The 19706-nt window shown below is 39.3% G+C and overlaps 2 protein-coding genes across 3 annotated transcripts in view; one reads left to right on the forward strand and one right to left on the reverse strand.

The window, feature by feature from the left end:
* Window positions 1–19706, reverse strand: part of vwc2l (von Willebrand factor C domain containing 2 like) — a 359062-nt gene that overhangs the window by 19006 nt on the left and 320350 nt on the right. The window contains exon 4 of one of the 2 annotated variants that reach the window (XM_062961017.1): window positions 2233–2354. The exons of the other annotated variant lie outside the window; for it this stretch is intronic. Within the exon in view, the coding sequence (XP_062817087.1) occupies window positions 2338–2354 (17 nt within the window). The 3' untranslated portion in view covers window positions 2233–2337. Of the gene's footprint in view, window positions 1–2232; window positions 2355–19706 lie in introns of those variants that run through there. 2 annotated transcript variants of the gene reach the window in all.
* The window catches only part of bard1 (BRCA1 associated RING domain 1), a 72893-nt gene continuing 64651 nt past the window's right edge, over window positions 11465–19706 (forward strand). Inside the window, exons 1-2 of the mRNA XM_008113531.3 lie at window positions 11465–11723; window positions 16653–16709. Coding sequence (XP_008111738.2) covers window positions 11578–11723; window positions 16653–16709 — 203 coding nt within the window. The 5' untranslated portion in view covers window positions 11465–11577. The remainder of the gene's footprint in view (window positions 11724–16652; window positions 16710–19706) is intronic.

Raw genomic sequence — 19706 nt, forward strand, 5'->3', positions numbered from 1 at the left:
AGTCCTTTGCCTTCTTTCTATATTCTTCGTATGTCTTCCAATCTGTTCTCCTTAGTGGTTTACCGTTACTTTCCTTCAAAAGGAAAGTTAATCTGTCCATATCATGAATTTCATCAAGTTTGTCTAGCCATTGTTCGTTCGTAGGGATTCCTTGCATTTTCCAACATCTTGCAAAGGTAATTCTTGCTGCAGTGCCTATGTAAGTAAATAAAATATCTTCATTCTGGTTAAAGTCCACCGCTCCATCCATTAATCCTAAAAGATAGTATTCCGCTTTCATAGGGAATGTTTTCTTCATAATTTTCTGCGTTATTTCGTGAATTCTTTTCCAGTATCTTGTTGTTTCTGTGCAAGTCCACCATGCATGATAAAATGTTCCCTCATGCTTTCTACACTTCCAACAATTTTTCTGAATATTTCTGTACATAGATCCTAATTTCTTTGGTGTTAGATACCAGCGATGGAACATCTTAAGCCAATTTTCTTGTAAGTCTGAAGAATACGTGTATTTTAATTTTAGTTCCATATTAACTCCCATTTTGCTAGCCTAATTAAACATCCAAAAAAAATTGCCCATTCTATCATACATTTCTTTATTTCCTCAGTTTCTGTGGACCATTAACAACTGGTCTTATATAGTATTAATGTCTTCCTTATTGCTCTGTAACATTTTATCCTAAAACTCCTTGCATCCTTGGTCATTATTAACTACAATACCTATTGATCCTAGTCAGCAAATCAATTTGGGAGCTAATGGGAGCTGTAGTCCACTGGAGGGGATCCATGAGACATATGCAAAGGATCCCGCCAGTGTCTAATTATCAAAACCTTCAGTGTGTACACATGTTGACTTTCTGCCCAGATAGGCAGCACAAAAATTCCTTATTTCTACCTATAATTTCACATCAAATTGTGTTCTCAGAATAAGTTATGCAAATCAGCACACTTATGCAAACAGCTCTAAATCTCTCATTTTCTTACCTTAACTGATTTTGCATAGCAGGGCTAGTTCAAAAACAAGATGATACATTCCAGCGCTTTCACTCTTCGTATGTGAGTGGTATGAAGAATGTAAAGGCTTTAATTTAAATGTTGTAGATAAGAGGGTTTGGCCTGCGGAGTATTTGGAAGGGAGACCACCTGGAATACATATGTAAGCTCCTCTTGACTCCCTGAATGCAGAACAGGACATAATTCATTTTTTTTAAAGTGGTAGTCTCAATTCTCATCAAACACTCAACACTTTCCTCTTTCAAAACCTTGCTAAACTGCAGATGTTTTGACAAAATGCAGCAAGAAAACGGAACTTGCGATCTCCTTTGTTGGATTGGAATTGTCATTTCTCACAATTGGTGATGCTGGATATGGCTAATTATGGTCTAATAATTTGCTCCTCCCTGTTTTGTAGCTACTAGTAGCTCTGCATAAGGCCCCTTATTTTATGTACATTGCATGCATTAGAAGCCAAAGAGAGACAAAACCAGCAATTTCTCTTGGTGCTTAAATTAGTATCGACACAGTCTCTGTATCTTTTTCATCTCCTAGGCTTTGATTTCAGGAATTGCTGGCAAAAAGACAATATTGGTTTGAATGTAAGCAATAATCAGGTATGAACTGGGGGCAGGGGAAAATTCATCCACTGATCCTTTCATACTGACCTGAATCAAAATTTCAATTTGACCTGAATTGAAATTTATGGCAGTGTGGACTCAGATAACCCAGTTCAAAACAGATATTGTGGGATTTTCTGCCTTGATATTCTGGGTTATATGGTTGTCTGGAAGGGCCTTTACATTTCTCAATAAACTGGATGGTGCTACATTTCCAACAGACGTTACAGAGTACTGTGATAAATTTCCCTCCCAACATTGCAGCTGTTTTGGGGAAGCTGAATTTGAAAAATACAATACTTATATCAAACTACACACAGTTCAATCACAATTTTGATATTTTTCAATTGTTCCTCAGTTTTGATTAAATGGGGATGCTGATGTGCCAGCGCAATTTCTTTTAGTGCTTTTGAACATAGTTTCAATGTCTGTTAGAAGACTTTAACTCTTTTTTAAAAATGAATTTTTATTCAGGTTTTCATATACATCTAAGGTAGTCAGGAATGGTGAGGAGAGGGTTGGGGGGGCGAAAGGAGAGAGAACATGTGAAAACCATATAGAAGAGGAAAAAAAGAAATAAAAAAGAAGATATATATATATATATCAGTGCTCCATGCAGTCATGCCGGCCACAAGACCTTGGAAGTGTCTACGGACAACGCCGGCTCTTCAGCTTAGTCATGGAGATGAGCACCAACCTCCAGAGTCAGACATGACTGGACTTAACGTCAGGGAAAACCTTTACCTATAATAAAAGAAAAAAGAAGAAGAAAATAAATATAAAATTTGACTTCCCATCTTCTTTTCAAGAGTTTTGTATTGTCTTCAAGACCCTTTAATTTCATTAGTTTTCGGCTTCCCGCTGTTGTCTTGTCGTCCGGTTTATATACAGGTCAGGTCTATAAAAATAGTGCTCCATCTTTTCGCATGGTCTCTCTGTACTCCTCCCAGTCCGTTTTCTTCTTTCCTTCTCTTATTTTTTGGGTTAGACTATCCATTTGTATTATATCAAGCATTTTTAGGTGCCATTTTTCTATGGTTGGTACCCTCCTTTCCTTTCCAAACCTTAGCTAGTATCATTCTCGCCGCCATACTCATATAGAAGAACATTTTGTCTTGGTTTTCATTAAACTTTCCGCTTGTTATGCCTAATAGGTACATTTCTGGTGCTAGTTGGAATTTCTTCTTTAAAGCTTCTTGTGTTTTCTCATGTATTTTTATCCAGTATCTTTTGATTTTTTTGCATGACCACCATTGAAGATAGAAAGTTCCCACTTTTGTTCTGCATTTCCAAAATGTGTTTGCAGTGTTCTTATAGAATTTCGACAGCTTTTTTGGAGTGTAGTACCAATTGCATTTTATACCAGTTCTCTTGCAAATCTGTGGATGCAGTATATTTCAGTTTTTCATTCCATATTTCTTCCCATTCTTCCAAATTAATAGTGTGTCCAATATCCCTGGCCCATTTCACTAGTCAATCTTTGACTTGTTCCTCCTCTGTAGTCCATTAAAACAGTTGTTGGTATAACAATTTAATTTTTTTCTTTTTGCATTATTAGTTCTCATAGTCCTTATTCTTGCTTAAATCCTATTTTCTTATCTTCTTTGTAGCATTGTCTTATTTGAAAATATTGGAACCAAGGTATCTGATTATATGTTTGTTTAATTTCTTCATGTGTTTTGATTGTATACTCTTGGTTTTCAATCTTAAGAATTTGCTTGTATATTAGCCAATTTTCTGTACTTAATTCCCTTTTATGTTTAGCTTCAATTGGGGAAATCCACATCGGAGTCTTGTTATAAAATCTTACTTTATATTTTTCCCATGTTTTTATCAAGGAGGCCCTTATGTAGTGATTACCAAAATTTTTCTCCGTTTTTCTTTTATTATACCATAAATAATCTTGCCAGCCTGATCTTAGATCATGACCTTCTAATGCTAGTAAACGACTTTGTTTTAGAGTTGTCCATTCTTTGAGCCATATTAAGTTACTGGCTTCATCATATGCTTTTAAATCTGGAAGACCGAGACCCCCTCTTTTTTGTCATCAATTAATATTTTCATTTTTATCCTTGTTTTTTTATTTCTCCAAATGAATCTTGATATGACTTTATTCCATATTTTGAAAAGATGTTCATTTCTGATTATTGGAAGAGTTTGGAATAAAAATAAAAGTTTTGGTAGGACATTCATTTTTATTATTGCAATTCTGCCTAGTAGTGATATATTTAAATATTTCCATTTGTCTAAGTCCTTTCATATACAATTCCATTCCCGTTCGTAATTATTTTTAATAGTGCAGTATTATTTGATATTAGTGTGACTCCTAAATATTTGACTTTCTTTTCAATGTTTATGCCCAATTGTAATTTAAGCTTTTCCCTCGTTGTTTCATCCATATTTTTGTTAGTATTTTAGTCTTTTCCTTATTTAATTTATAGCCAGCTAGTCTGCCGAAACTTTCTATTTTTTCTATCAAATTGTAGATACTCTCTAAAGGATTTTCAATAATGCATGCAACGTCATCTGCATAGACTCTAATTTTGCTTTCTTATTTTTATTCCTTCCAAATTTTTATCATCAATATCTCTTATTAAAGCCTCCATAATTAGGATAAAAAGTAGCCGTGCGAGCGGGCAGCCTTGTCGGGTGCCTCTAGTGATGTTAATTGGCATTGTGGTTTCTCTGCCTGGAAAAAATGGAAAAATTGGAGGGGGCAGAAAAATTGGGAGAAAAACAGAAAAAACATGAAAAACCCCATTCCCCTTTCCTTTTCCTTCCTCCCCAAGCCTTCCAATCTCTAATCTTGGCACCAGGTACCAAGGATGTTATCACACTAGGGCTTTAAAGCAGGAAGCCCTGCATTTCTGCCACCTGCAGAAATCTGAGAAATGTAGTTTCTGTTCTGTAGCTGAGAATTCAAAAGCACCTAAACTACATTTCCCAGAATTCTGCAGTGGAAGAAATGTGGAGTTGCCTGCTTTAAAGCTCTGGTGTGATGTGCTAAGATAACTGTTTTTGTCTGGCCTCTTATCTTAGACATCAAATGAATTCCCACCATCTGCATGGCTTTTCTACTGTCTGGGGAATTAATGACCTCATCACACTAGAGCTTGGATCCACTTTAAATCCACTTTAGGGAGGGGGCTTTAAACAGCTCAGGCAGACAGGTCCTGGGCCTCACTAAACTACAAACCCTAGAATTCTGCAGGAGGCAGAAGCCAGATTTAACGTGGATTCATGCTCTAGTGATGAGGCAGTAAGTAAATAGTAGTCTTTTGCTGGCTGCTTTATATTGGCAAACGTTCTGTTGGCAGGAGCCCTGAAAGGAATGCACAAATTTGGATGTGTAATTGGAATGGGATTACTAGCTGAATAATTCTGGAAGTCTTCATCTTAAAAGTTACTTTTACATGTTCTACCCCAATAAGGCAAAATTCTCATTAAGCGCATTGCAAAATACAAAGGGAACACAACCAGAATGCCTGTGCTCTTTTGCCAACTACAAACAATTTATGTTCGGTCAGACAGCTGGTGGGATGGCAGGGAAACATAAAAGAGAGCCACTTGTATATTTTCCTGACAGCTGTTTTTAATGTCTTTTGTCAACCAAATTTTGCTGCTCCACATCATGCACTTCTTTTATGACGAGGCTCCCTCCAAGAATAACTTGCTTGCTCTAATCACGTTTGCGTAGATTTATGACTCGATGCTTATTCACTGGTAGGACTTTGCGACATGAAATGTCAGTGAGCCTGTTATAAATTGCTTCTGGCACCCCTATTCTATCTTTTATTTGGCTCATAGTATTTCTACCTGAAAGTGATAAATCCCCACTATAACTGCTTTATGTGCTTCAGTAATTACACTCTACAGAAGGGGTGTGTGCGCAGGGAGTTCAACAGACATATCTTTTTAAAAACAGCAAGCAATAAAGAGCAGAGGAATGAGTTGAGCCCTGAAATGTTATTGAACAAAAACAATGGCCAGTGAAACATCTATGTCACAAGGGTTTGATGAATGAGTGGGATATTGGGGAGTGGGGGTTGATATTATGGAGTATTAGGAGTTTACACCCGACACAGGTGCTCACATTCACATCCTACACATTAGCCCAATCCTTGGAAGTAATTTTAGAGACAAAAACTATTGATTCAAATATACCAATGGTGAATAAAGCATGATTAAATGTCTATTAATCTGCCTTTGGGAAAGTCATAGATTTCTCCCCCCTTCCTTATGGTTGGTAGAGTTTACCATCCACTTTGGACTCAAGTATTTTAGGCATGTTTGTCTATCTGTTTGTACCACAAAGGCTGTTGCTAGGTGACAGTGGCCCTCTGTGATGTCACTGGATTGGCTGTTGCTAGGTGAAGTGGCCATCTGTGATGTCACAGGGAAAGAAATGTGATATGTGCATGAGAGAAAGAAGGAGGAAGGAAGGAAGGGAAGTATATCCACATGATATTGTAATTGAGCAATAATGACAATTCTGACTAAAGCATATGCACATTAGGAGATTCAAAAATAAATTAGCATAGCTGCTTTATGAGTATCTTGATACTCTGCATGTAAGCTAAAGCTGGGCTTGTGAAAAATGTGTTTGTAGTTATATCTAACTGCAGGGGGTATTTTTATATTTCTAAAAAACCAATAACTTTCTGCTGAAACACTGGACAATACACATTATGAACAGTCATTTTGGTGTCATCACTTCTGATGGTGTCACATCTCCCGCACCTTCTAGTGATGATGGTAATGATGATGATGAGAATGTCTCAATGGATCAGGAAGTTCAAGAGGTACAATTGCCTTAAGACCTGTTATATAATCCAGTTCAAAGCCTGGCATAGAAGATAAAAGATCACTTTGATTCTTTTTCTCCCACCGTATTTTCCTGAATCTCCTGCTGTTTCAGTTATCATCCACATTTTGTGTGTTGATTTAGTAGCTAGATAAAAATGAATCAGATCAGGCTGTTAGTCTCACCAGAACGGCAGGGCTACAAATGGATTTAGTCATGCAGCCTTGAGGGTTGCTGACTATGATTTTTGTACTTTTATCTATTGCACATTTGTTTATTTACAGCCAGCCCTTCACATTAGCTGGAGCTAGGGATACAGGATACCCAAGAAAGTGAAAAACAACAAATGTAAAAAATTGCTTTTTTTTTTTAACCTGAGAGAACACCTCTCTAGAAATTTCTAGGTCTTCCAGCATGACTCTGTGGTCAACTTCTGCTGGAAACCACACTAGAGGACCTAGTTATTTGTAGAGAGGTCTTCCACGATGACCAGAGGAAATCAAGAATAGAGGGCCTATTATTTTTATTGCTGTTGGTGCTGTTTATTTATTTATTTATACCCTGCTTTTCCTCTCCATAGTTATCGAACACCATTACCCCCATAGGAGCCCCCAGTGGCGCAGTGGATTAAACCCTTGTGCCAGCAGGACTGATGACTTGAAGGTTGGGTTGCTGACCTTGAACGTTGCTGGTTTGAATCCAATCCGGGGAGAATGCGGATGAGCTCCTTTTATCAGGTCCAGCTCGGGACATGAGAGAAGCCTCCCACAAGGATGGTAAAACATGAAAACATCCGGGCATCCCCTGGGCAATGTCCTTGAAGACAGCCAATTCTCACACCAGAAGTGACTTGCAGTTTCTCAAGTTGCTCCTGACACACACACACAAAACTACCCTCATTCCTAATACAAAAGGGATTTATAGTTAGGAATTTATATTTTTCCAAGGGCCACAAGCCAGAATGAGATACGAGTGGCGTCTTCTCTTTTGCATGAAGCCCCACCAGCCCCAGACTTATATATCTCTCTCTATCCTCCTAAACATAAACTATGTTTTATTCCACTTTTATTCCTATAAATTTATTAAATATGTTCTATTTGACTTATGGGAAAACATTGACCTCTACCTGACCTAGGCCAGGAAGCAAGTTATCCAGCTATTGTTTTACATTGGGAAACAGCCCCTGGCATGGTTCAAAACAAAGGTCATTGAAACATCCTTTATCTGGCTGGCATGGAAAAAAAGCATAATTCCATCATATTCATGCTTAGATATCCAATGCCAAAACTTTATATATATATATATATATATATATATATATATATATATATCCCTTTCTGTGTAACTTTTATCCTTTTATATAATGTATCTGTTCCCCAAGTCTAAAATGTATAAACTGTACTTTTATTCTGCCTTATTCTTAAATATAAGAAACTAAGCTGCCTAACTCAAGCCAAAGGTCATCAGTCAGGAATGCATTTTCAGCCTCAAGACATAGAGCTCTACTGCTGCCCCCTTAGACAATGGATTTACCTTTGGTTATATGGAAAAGAAAACCTGTTTGTTTGCTCTCAGAACCTGGAGCCTGGAAAGTACTTCTTTTGTTGTTTCCTCTGTTTAATATAAAACTGAATTAAGCCACATTTCCAGGCTGGGCCCTCCCATGGGGGGGGGGGGGGGGCTATAGCCTCCACTCTGGACCAATCTCAGTGTAGATCCTAGCCAGCTTCTTTCTCTGGCCAACCAGAAAGAGAAGAAGGACAATTGAAACTAACAATGGGAGGCCTGGTTGTATAAAACTATTCTGCATAGCAAATGTTCTCTTAGGCTTGTAATTTTGGAGCACGAACTCACAGTGAATCTGTGAATAGCCAAACCTGTAAATGTGGTTAGTATAACTTCTATGTGAGGACTCCCAGAATAACAACATTTACCATCGAGTGTAAGACACACCCTAATTTCAGTATCACCACCAACAACAAAAATACATAAAATACACCTGTAATTCTAAGATACATCCTATTTTTAGATTTGTTTATACGGTGTAGTGGAAATGTGCATATCAGAAAAAATTTCAAGCTTTGCAATGGCTGCAATTATTGCCATGGTTTTGATGTTGGAGGAAAACATCTATTTATTTTATTTTTATTTGCCCTGTAAGTCCATAACGTTTATTGAAATGGGTTAATTTAAGTTACAACCATACAAATAAACACAAACAGCCATAGTAGCAATGTTTCATTTATTTGGCTGAGGTACAGCAACAAACCACACACTACTTGCAATCTTTGTAAGCCAGGGAATAGATATTTTTTAAAAGGGAGAGAACTACTTAGGGACATGCAGATTTGGTAGCCACAAATATGTGGCTCATGTTCAGAAATAATTGTCGCCAGTTTTGTGTTTTGTTGTTGTTGTTGTTGTGAATGACTTAGCCCAAAGAAAACCCTTGATCCTTTCATTTTACAATATTCCATGACTGGGGTTTTTAAAATAAAATTCAGAGATTGCAGATATATGTAGGAATGAACCCAGGGGAATCATATATGTTAACAGTTCCCAAGCCCTGCTCAATATATTGAATCTAATTACTTCAAGGGTAGGACTTTAAAAAGCCACTCAGCTCATATTTACTTTGTTATTTTAAGAAGTGGCTGAACAGAGAGAAAGAGGCTGACTTTAGAATAAATATAGCTGGTTTTTAGTATCCCATAGGGTTTGGTTTCAGGACCAAAATCCGTCAATGCTCAAGTACCAATATGCAACGGCACGGTAAAGTGATGTCCCTTATATATAATATATGTACTATCCATACACACTATATATGTATATATATGTGTGTGTGTGTGTGTGTGTGTGTGTGTGTATATGTGTGTGTGTGTGTGTGGCCCTCCTGATGATGTCAGGGCTCATGTGGGCTGATAGGAAGAGATGCGGTCCCTCAAGTAGATTGGGCCCAAACCATTTTGGACTTTATAGTCCAAAGCCAGCACCTTGAATTGCGCTCAAAAACAAACTGGAAGCCAGTGTGGTTACTTCAGGAGCAGGGTAGTTCTTTCCTTATATCTTGCTCCTGTCAGCAGTCTAGCGGCTGACATTTGGATCAATTGCAGTCCCTCCACTGTCACAAGTATGGTTGGTGGGAACCAGGAAGAAGGCTTTTTCGGTGGTGCCCCCACAGCTCTGGAACTCCCTCCCCAAAGAGGAAGTTCAGCCCCCTAGTTATTGGCATTTCGCTCCCAAGGGAAGACCTTTTTATGGAAGCAGGCCTTTCTCAATAATATGCAAGACTAGTCACATCAGTCAGATAAGGCTCAAGACTCATATGGACAGAATTATGGATGTTGGGTTGTGGGATGAGAGTCTTTGTATTATGGACTTGTGTCCTCATGTATGCCGCTTTGAGTCCCATTCATGGGAGAAAAGTGGGATAGAAATAAATTGATAATAATAATACAGGAAAGGATAATTCCTTCTGAACATTAGGAAGAACTTTTCCTGATTGTATGAGCTGTTTAACAGGGGAACTCTCTGCCTTGGAGTGTGGTGGAAGCTCCTTCCTTGGAAACTTTTAAACAGAGGCTGGATGGCCATCTGTCAGGGATACTCTGATTGTGCTTTTCCTGCATGACAGGGGGTTGGACTGGATGGCCCATGTGGTCTCTTCCTACTCTTATTATTCTATGATTTTAAATGATTAGAGTTAAATTAGAGTGATGCGGTTTATGTTAAATTTCCTTGTTATGTTCTACTTTTTTTGGTGTACCTTATATTGATTAGGTTATTGTCGTATTTTTACATTTTATGTTGTCCTGCTGCTGTTTTGTAAGCCGCCCCGAGTCCTTTTAAGGCAGTGGTTCACAACCTGTTCCCAGATGTTTTGGCCTTCAACTCCCAGAAGTCCTAACAGCTAGTAAACTGGCTGAGATTTCTGGGAGTTGTAGGCCAAAACACCTGGGGACCCACAGGCTGAGAACGGTAGAGATGGACAGGATATAAATAAACATATTATTATTGTTGTTGTTGTTGTTATTATTCATTTACAGGCAGCAGAATTCATTTTTCTGGAGGACAGCACCCAGAACCTCCGAACCTAGCGAGGAGCTATAGTCCAGGATTTACAATGTGGAATTATGTATTTATTAATTTGGAGGAAAATTCAGAGAGTGCCTTGGACTGCAAGAAGATCCAACCAGTCCATACTCTAGGAAATAATGCCCGGCTGCTCACTGGAGGGAAGGATATTAGAGGCAAAGATGAAGTATTTTGGCCACATAAAGAGAAGACAGGAAAGCTTGGAGAAGAGAATGATGCTGGGGAAAATGGAAGGAAAACAACTATAAATATACACAAACATTAAAATTGGCTATATCTGCTTTAAAATCAGGTATTTAAACTAACTCAAGGCATCATGCTGGCTCCAGTCAGCAGAATAGAGCCCCTTTCACACAGCTGAATAAAATCCCACATTATCTGTTTTGAACTGAAATATATAGAAGTGGACTCAGATAATCCAGTTCAAAGCATATATGGTGGGATTTTCTGCCTTGATATTCTGGGTTATATGGCTGTGTGGAAGGGTCCTAGATTTCCTATTATTGCCTCATTGCACTGCCCCAAAGGCTTGGTCCCACAGCCAGGTCTTTACCATCTTTCTGAAGGACAGGAGGAGGGGGCTGATCTAATCTCACCAGGAACTTGGATATTACTAAAAATTTCAAAGCTATGGAATCTTGGGAGCTGTAGTTTTACAAGGTCCTGGGAGTTTGTTACCCTTCTTTGTCAAAGAGTGCTGGGGCTGACTACAGTTCCAAGGATTCCATCGCAGTTCTAGTGCTGTCAAAAGTGTAGAGCTACATTCTCAGGAAACGTCCCGCTTGCTGTCTGTGGGCATTCTGGGAACTGTAATCCTTCCCCAAAGTGAGTCATTTCCCGCTCCCACCCAAAGTGTGATCTAGGAGGCGGTCTTCATTGAGAAGATCAGCGCGGGAAACTGGAATCCTGGGCCGACCCCGCCCCCTGGAGCTGCTTGCAAGTGACTGCTTCCGCCTTGGGGAGGCTGCGCCCTGGAGTGGCAGGCGCGCGCGCGGCAAAGTTTGAACCAGTCTGTGCGGGGATCGGAGTCGCGCGGTCAGGAGAGCGTGCGCGAGCGAGCTTCTTACGATGCGTCCGTCGGCGCTCCGGGTCCGCTCCGGGAACCAGGCCTGCTCTTCCTTCTCCTTCTCCTCCCCCGCGCGCATGGAGCAGCCCTGGAAGGAGACCCGGGCGGCGCTGGGGAGGCTCCGCGAGAGCCTGGGCTGCTCCCGATGGTAACAAATCCATGCCTGTGGGAGGGCGGGGCTTCTAAAAGGGAAAGCGTTGCCGCTTTCAGCAAAGGGCAGCAAAACAAAAGACTTCCTTTGTAGCATAAATGTTTCCCTCCTATCTATCAAACAACTTTGGCCCTATAGACTTCAACTCCCAGAAAACCCAGCCACTTTACCGGCTGGCAGGAATTGTGGGAGTTGAAGTCCAAAACACCTAGAGGGCTGAGGTTTGCCAGTGCCTGCTATATATTATAGTAAAGGTTTTCCCCTGACATTAAGTCTAGTCGTGTCCGACTCTGAGGGTTGGTGCTCATCTCTAGTTCTAAGCCGAAGAGCCGGCGTGGTCCGTAGACGTCTCCTAGGTCATGTGGCCGGCATGACTCCATGGAGCGCCATTACTATCCCGCCGGAGCGGTACCTATTGCCCTACTCATATTTGCATCTTTTCGAACTGCTAGGTTGGCAGAAGCTGTGGCTAACAGCGGGAGCTCACTCCGCTCCCCATTTTCGAACTGTCAACCTTTCATTCAGTAAGTTAAGCAGCTCAGCAGTTTAATCCGCTGTGTCACCGGGGGCAGTGCTATATATTACAGTTAATAGGTAAACAAACATTAGGGGCACCTTCTACATTACAGTAGAGTCTCACTTATCCAACATAAACGGGCCGGCAAAATGTCGGATAAGCGAATATGTTGGATAATAAGGAGGCATTAAGGAAACGCCTATTAAACACCAAGTTAGGTTATGATTTTACAAATTAAGCACCAAAACATCATGTTATACAACAAGTTTGACAGAAAAAGTAGTTCATTACACATTAATGCTACGTAGTAATTACTGTATTTACGAATTTAGCACCAAAATATCACGATGTATTGAAAACATTGACTATAAAAATGCGTTGGATAATCCAGAACGTTGGATAAGAGAGTGTTGGATAAGTGAGACTCTACTGTACTACCAGTATATAACCCAGGGCCCTTCCACACATCATATAACCCAGCATATCATGGCAGAATATCCCACAATATCTGCTTTGAACTGGGTTATTTGTGTCCACCCTGCCATATTAATCCAGAAAATGTGGAGTCCCGATTATCTGTTTGGAACTGGATTATATGGCAGTGTAGACTCAGCCCCTTCCACACTGTTTATAATCCAGATTGTCAAAGACGATAATCCACATTATTTTAACTGAATTTTATGACTACACTGCAGATAATCTGGATTTTATATTGCAGTGTAGAAGGGGCCTCATAATCCAGTTCAGATCAGATAATCTGTGTCATGTGCTTTGATAATGTGGATTATATGGCAGTGTAGATCGATCATATGGCTTCTAGCCAAACTTCAAAACTATAAATATGGGATCCTGTAAGTCTATGAAGTGTGAAAAGGCCTTAAGGGCATAACTTTTCTGTGCTCAGAAGGGTTTCATGACACAGTTGTTTGAATCCTGGACTGTGACTCCAGAGGAAGCCCACTGGGGGACCTTGGGCAAGCCACACTCTCTCAGCCTCGGACTTTCTAAGCATGCCATGTCAGTGACACTTTTAAACGTGCATCATGTTGTAATACAGTAATTCAGTTTTACTGGGAAACTGGAGTTTAAACCAACTCCTTACAAGAGATATGGATGCATATGTGAATTGTAACCATGAAATGTTTGGAGACATAACATATCTCAGGAAAATTTACGTTGCCATATAATCCAGATTATCAAAGCAAATAATCTACATGATCTGCTTTGAACTAGATTATATTAGTCTACACTGCCATATAATTCAGTTCAAAGCAGATAATCTGGATTTCAAATGGCAGTGTAGAAGGGGCCTAAGATAATGTACATTTCCAAGATTTGTAAAGCTCTGTGGCAAACCCCTCTGAACAAGAAAACCCTATGATTGGTTCACTAAAAATTGTCAATGGCATTTCCTAGATAGGATTGAGTGGAGAAAGTATTGCGTTCTAAGGCCTTTTTGTACACTGTCATATAAAATCCAGATTATCTGCTTTGAACTGGATTATATGGCAGTGTAGAATCATATAATACAGTTCATAAAAAGAAAATGTGGATTATCTGCTTTGATAATCTGGATTTTATGGCAGTATAGAAGGGGTACTATGTTATCTTACCCTGTTTCCCCTAAAATAAGACATCCCCAAAAAATAAGACCTAGTAGAGGCTTTGCTGAATTGCTAAATATAAGGCCTCCCCCGAAAGTAATACCTAGCAAAGTTTTTGTTTAGGAGTATGCCCGCCTAACAGAACACCAGAGCATGCAGGATCAGTAAATGTACCTACCATAGAGTGTTGTATATGGAAATAATGGTAGTAACAAGAAATTCACAGTTTGTCTGGTTATGCTAGTTTGTGATGACAACTACTGTACAGTATATAATAAATGTTCTTTTTTTTGTTTGACAATAAATGTGAATTCTTCTTCATGGAAAAATAAGACATCCCCTGAAAATAAGACCTAGCACATCTTTGGGAGCAAAAATTAATATAAGATCTGTCTTATTTTCGGGGAAACATGGTATTTCAGGAATTGGCAGGGATTTTTTTTTCTTTCTGTGTGCCAAAGCCACAACCATATTTCAGCCCATTGGCAACAGCTCTTTCTTTCTTGGAAACATGCCCAGAGAGCCGTAACCCATGCACTGTCTGCTAACACTAGACCACTGTCAATAGCATTGCTTTAGGTGAGACTGAACCAGTGTGACTGAGGGCACATCTATAAGGACTGCTTAGGTCAGATGGGTCCTGGATTGGCTCCATGATGGCCAAACGCCACATGGAATTGATCCAGGGTAACACGGGGCAAGGCCACCATAAAAACGGCCTTACCCGATATGGCTTACATTCACAGCTATAGTTAAACTTGAAGCCAGAGTGAAATGGGTCTGATCTGTTGTTTTATCCAGGAACCCCTGAAGTTAGGAGGCCACCAAATGCTCTGGAACCTTGGCCAAGGAAGGGATACGGGAGACGGGCTGCAAAGAGGCATTCACTGCTCCCTTTACACACTCAGCCAGTACTCTGTGCCTGCTATTATAAACCAGGCAGGGCTTGGATCCAACATGTACTTCTTGAATTTCACCTCTCCAAGGATCCTGCTCATATATGTAGGATGCACAAATTGTAGAAAATCCAATAAAGCAGGACAAGCAGGAACCAAGGTCATATCCACTGGACCTATATTATTTTATTATGACACAGCAAACAAGATAGATATGCTGGATTTCATATCACAAAATCACAAGTCAAACACTTCCCAAGTGTCTAGGACTGTGTGATGTATTTTCGGATGATGCATGCAGATCCCAGCAGGGTGGCCTTTTGCAGTTGGCAGATCGTGATTTTGTCAATGTCTATTGTTTCCAAATGCCGGCTGAGATCTTTTGGCACGGCACCCAGTGTGCCCATCACCACCGGGACCACCTGCACTGGTTTCTGCCAGAGTCTTTGAAGTTCAATCTTGAGGTCCTGATAGCGGCTGAGTTTTTCCTGTTGTTTTTCATCAATGTGACTGTCACCTGGGATGGCAACATCAATGATCCAAACCTTTTTCTTTTCCACAACTGTGATGTCTGGTGTGTTGTGTTCCAGAACTTTGTCAGTCTGGATTCGGAAGTCCCACAGTATCTTTGCGTGCTCATTTTCCAATACTTTTGCAGGTTTGTGATCCCACCAGTTCTTTGCTGCTGGGAGGTGGTACTTGAGGCATAAGTTCCAATGAATCATTTGGGCCACATAGTTGTGCCTCTGTTTGTAGTCTGTCTGTGCAATTTTCTTACAGCAGCTGAGGATATGATCTATGGTTTCGTCGGTTTCCTTGCAGAGTCTGCATTTTGGGTCATCAGCTGATTTTTCGATCTTGGCCTTAATTGCATTTGTTCTGATGGCTTGCTCCTGGGCTGCAAGGATCAGGCCTTCTGTCTCCTTCTTCAGGGTCCCATTCGTGAGCCAGGTCTTCTCCTTATCAGCTTTTCCTTCAATTTTGTCAAGGAACTTTCCATGCAATGTTTTGTTGTGCCAGCTGTCAGCTCTAGTTTGTAGTGCGGTTTTCTTGTACTGGTTTTTTGTCTGCTGTGCTTTAAGGAGTTTCTAATTTTTGACTTCAACCAAAGCAGGTTCTTCACTTTGCTTTACATATTCTGCCAGGGCATGTTCTTCTTCTTTGACTGCTTGTTTTACTTGTAAGAGTCCTTTGCCCCCTGATCTTCTAGGCAGATATAGCCGGTCAACATCACTGTGAGGGTGCAGTGAATAATGAATGGTCATGAGTTTTCTTGTTTTTTTGGACCTATATTATTATTATTATTATTATTATTATTATTATTATTATTATTATTAGCCTCTCTTCGTGACTCGAGGAAGGTTTCAGCATAGTTAAAACACATAAACATGATAAAGATTCTATAAATCCACATATTAAATGTATTTCTATAAAAGATACATATTAAAAATATTTCTATAAAATACATGTTACACAACAGAGATTAAAACACAGGACACGAGTTTAAAATTCAGATTAAAACTGGCTATCAACCAAAGTATCTAAGGCCCCTTCTACACTGCCACATAAAATCCAGATTATCTACTTAGCACTTGATTATATGGCAATGCACATATAATCCAGTTCAAAGCAGACAATGTGAACTATCTGATTTGATCTGAATTATATGGCAATGTAGAAGGGGCCCAAATCAAAGCAGGTTTGAGTGATTTCATCTGCAGTGTTATGCAAATTCCTTACAACAGGCTATTGACTCATCTCTGCTGTTTACTTGCAGGGCAGAGTATGCTATTTTAATTGAAGAGGGAAATATAATTTATATTAGTAAATTTAATTTGTTAAAATATTAAAGAAACAATGTATACCACAGATGATTGTAATTCATCTCTTGCTATTTTTCATTTGACAGTGGTGGCATTCTGAAGAAGCCTGTGAACATAGGGAGCTGTGAACATATCTTCTGCCTGTAAGTCATAACCATTGAGAAAATGTCTCTTAGAGCAGCCTGACCCACCCTAAATCTTTCCCAAAGACCTCCCAGTTGTTATGTGCTTTTTAGTCTGTGATTTTATTTTGTCCATTTCCTGACTGTTTCCTTTTAATCGGTGGCTGTTTTGAAAAACTCTGCTTCTCTGGTTTTTTTAATTTGTTTATCTTCTCATGCTTTGTGTGCTTTATTTTAATCTCTGTAATCTGCTGTCTGCATTTTGTTAACAGAAAAACATGTTATCTTGTTTATGATATCTCAGTCTATGAAATAATCTCTTCCATAAGCCAACTTTTCTTAAAGGCAGTAAAATATGGAGCACCGCTAGGTATACGAATGAATGGTTTCAACAATAGGATAAAGTATTGTAATGCTTAGCAGCTGACTAATGAATGACATGGATTAGTTGTTGTTTATCCACTCAGGATATTGCTTAAACAAAGTAATTCAAATTATTTTCATCATGATCTATTCTAGATTGCAGGAGAGCATGCATTTTTTAAATCAGTGCAAAATCATTCCATAACAAAATATGTCAATCATCTGTCTGAATATATTCTTTTTCATATATGTCATGCTGGCTTTGCTGGCCATCCCTGATATTAAACCTCTGATTTATCTATGATTTTGGAAGTGCTCTTGAGCATAGCTTTGTTAAGTTGCATTTAAAGGGGTGTGGGAGTGAATACTGGGAATGACTACACAAAAAGATAGCGATTAAACCTATTCTCTGGGACATCTGGCAACATTTATCATCACTCCTTTTGTGGAAACTTTCCAGAGTGACTCCAGCTGCGACTCTTTCTTTTTGGTCTTATTGCTAAATTGTTGAAAGAAAGCTTTCACTGTGTCCTTAAACCATTGCGTGCTTATATTAGTTGCCGATGCTTTTTTGCCAGGCACGTGGGCATCATGAGAGGTTTGGATTGCCTTGTGTTCATTCCACAGACCTGCTGATATAAGAGTTCTTGAAACCACATGTTTGATAAAATGCAAGTTCTGGAGAGCTGGTACTCTGGGGAGGTAGAAATGCAAGAGAGATAATGATGTGGGATGAGGGAGAGCTGCATTTATTTAACCTCTAATGGTTTTTACTTTGTGACCTGCCCTGAGGACCAGTTCTGGACTGAAAGTTGAGTTGTAAATAAAATAGTCGATCAATGAGGTAATAAGGGAAATTCAACCTGAAAGTAATAGTCCAGGAATTCCTGGCTGTTCTATATGAATTGAAGTCTCCAGGTCCAAATGAACTACATCCAAGAGTGTTAAGAAACTAGCAGAAGTCATTTCAGAACCACTGGAAATCATCTTTGAGAATTCTTGGAGAACAGAAGTCCCAGAAAACTGGAGAAGGACAAATGTCCCTATCTTCTAGAAGGGAAAAAGGAGCAAAACAATTACCATCCAGTCAGCCTGACATCAATACCAGGAAAGATTCTGGAGTAGATCATTAAGGAGGCAGTCTGCGATCACTTAGAAAGGAATGTTGTGATTACTAAAAGTCAACATGGATTTCTCAAAAACAAGTCATGCCAGACTAATCTTATCTCTTTTTTCAATAGAGTTACAAGCTTGGTAGATGCAGGGAATGCTGTGGATGTAGCATATCTTGATTTCAGGAAGGCCTTCGACAAGCTCCCCATAACCTCCTTGCAAGCAAACTAGTCAAATACAGCAGTCTATATGAACAGTCAGTGGTGTCCTGTAGTGACTATACTGTTGGTACATCTAGCCCATTTTTGTAGAACATCTCAAAGTACTCAGTTCCTTCTTCCTACCTGAGATCTTTTGTGGGCTGCTTCAATGAGAAGCAATAATTTTGCCATTCAGCAAAATCACCTAGTGAATTATTTTGGCCTGCCTTTGGTAGTATTTCATATTGTACATGCACCCCATTCCAGCTGAGGATATGAGACATACCTGTTTGGCCTTCATTGTCCACTTGTTTGTGGGCGGAATACACTTTTTCTTCAATACTCTTTAAATTGCAGTTTTCAAATTGAAAATTATGTTCAAGTATGTGTGTATTACAGAAATCTGTATTAAAAACTATGAATTGTGTGCATTTTTAAATTGGAGTCTGGTGTTGAAATTTGATAAAAAGGGATATAAGAGTGGAATACATGCCAAACAGATGTAGATTGATCAATTCACCCCTTGTATGAAATCAGATCCCTCTGAACCACATAAATCCTGTTTTCACCCACTCTTAGTTTTAATTGGGATTTGTGATGGAGCTTGTACAAGTTGCCCTATATGTATAAGTGAAACTCAGTGTATTGGTTTTGTGAGTACAGGAGTTGTGCTCTCTTTTACCAATTAAGTGCCTTTGGTTTTCTCATTGTTTTGTTGTTCTTGCATATCTCTGGACCCTCCCTTTCTTTATCTTATATTTACACATATTTTGTATTTTGCATTAAGTGGCAGAATGGCCAGAGTCAGAGTAAACTTGTACTTTTAAAACTTTGCTGTTTGACAAACATTTTACTTTTGATTCCAGTCATTTCGTTTCTTTTTCATTTCCCAGTATACATTTTTCAGGGTCTTTTATTTGATAAACAGAATAGAATATCTAGGCTATATAATATAAGGGCTTTGCATTTGTCGCAGAGGAGGGTGTACTGTATCTCTTTTCACAAAGCAGTAGCAGCTCTAGTGGAAATTCCTTTCAGTTCTCAAAGAGTGTTAATATGAAAACAGAATTGTGCCCGAGATGCCATTTCTCTGGCTTCAGAGAAAGTTAGAACTGGGGAAGGGATTGACCAACCTCAACAGTCTCTTCCTGAATCAGCAAATAATTATGCACCTTGCATTTTAATAGACTGTTTTTGCTTTTCACAGATATCTTAGGAAAGTGACTGTAGTGCATTTGTCCCCTGGTGGTTACATTCGAAGGCAGCCTTGAATAAGCAGCTGTTCTAACAAGATGAGTTCCCTTGGCCTGGAAAGCAAAGCTCAGTTCTGCTCTTTGCCCTT

Source organism: Anolis carolinensis, chromosome 1, assembly GCF_035594765.1.
Source record: "Anolis carolinensis isolate JA03-04 chromosome 1, rAnoCar3.1.pri, whole genome shotgun sequence".
Lineage (NCBI taxonomy): Eukaryota > Metazoa > Chordata > Lepidosauria > Squamata > Dactyloidae > Anolis > Anolis carolinensis.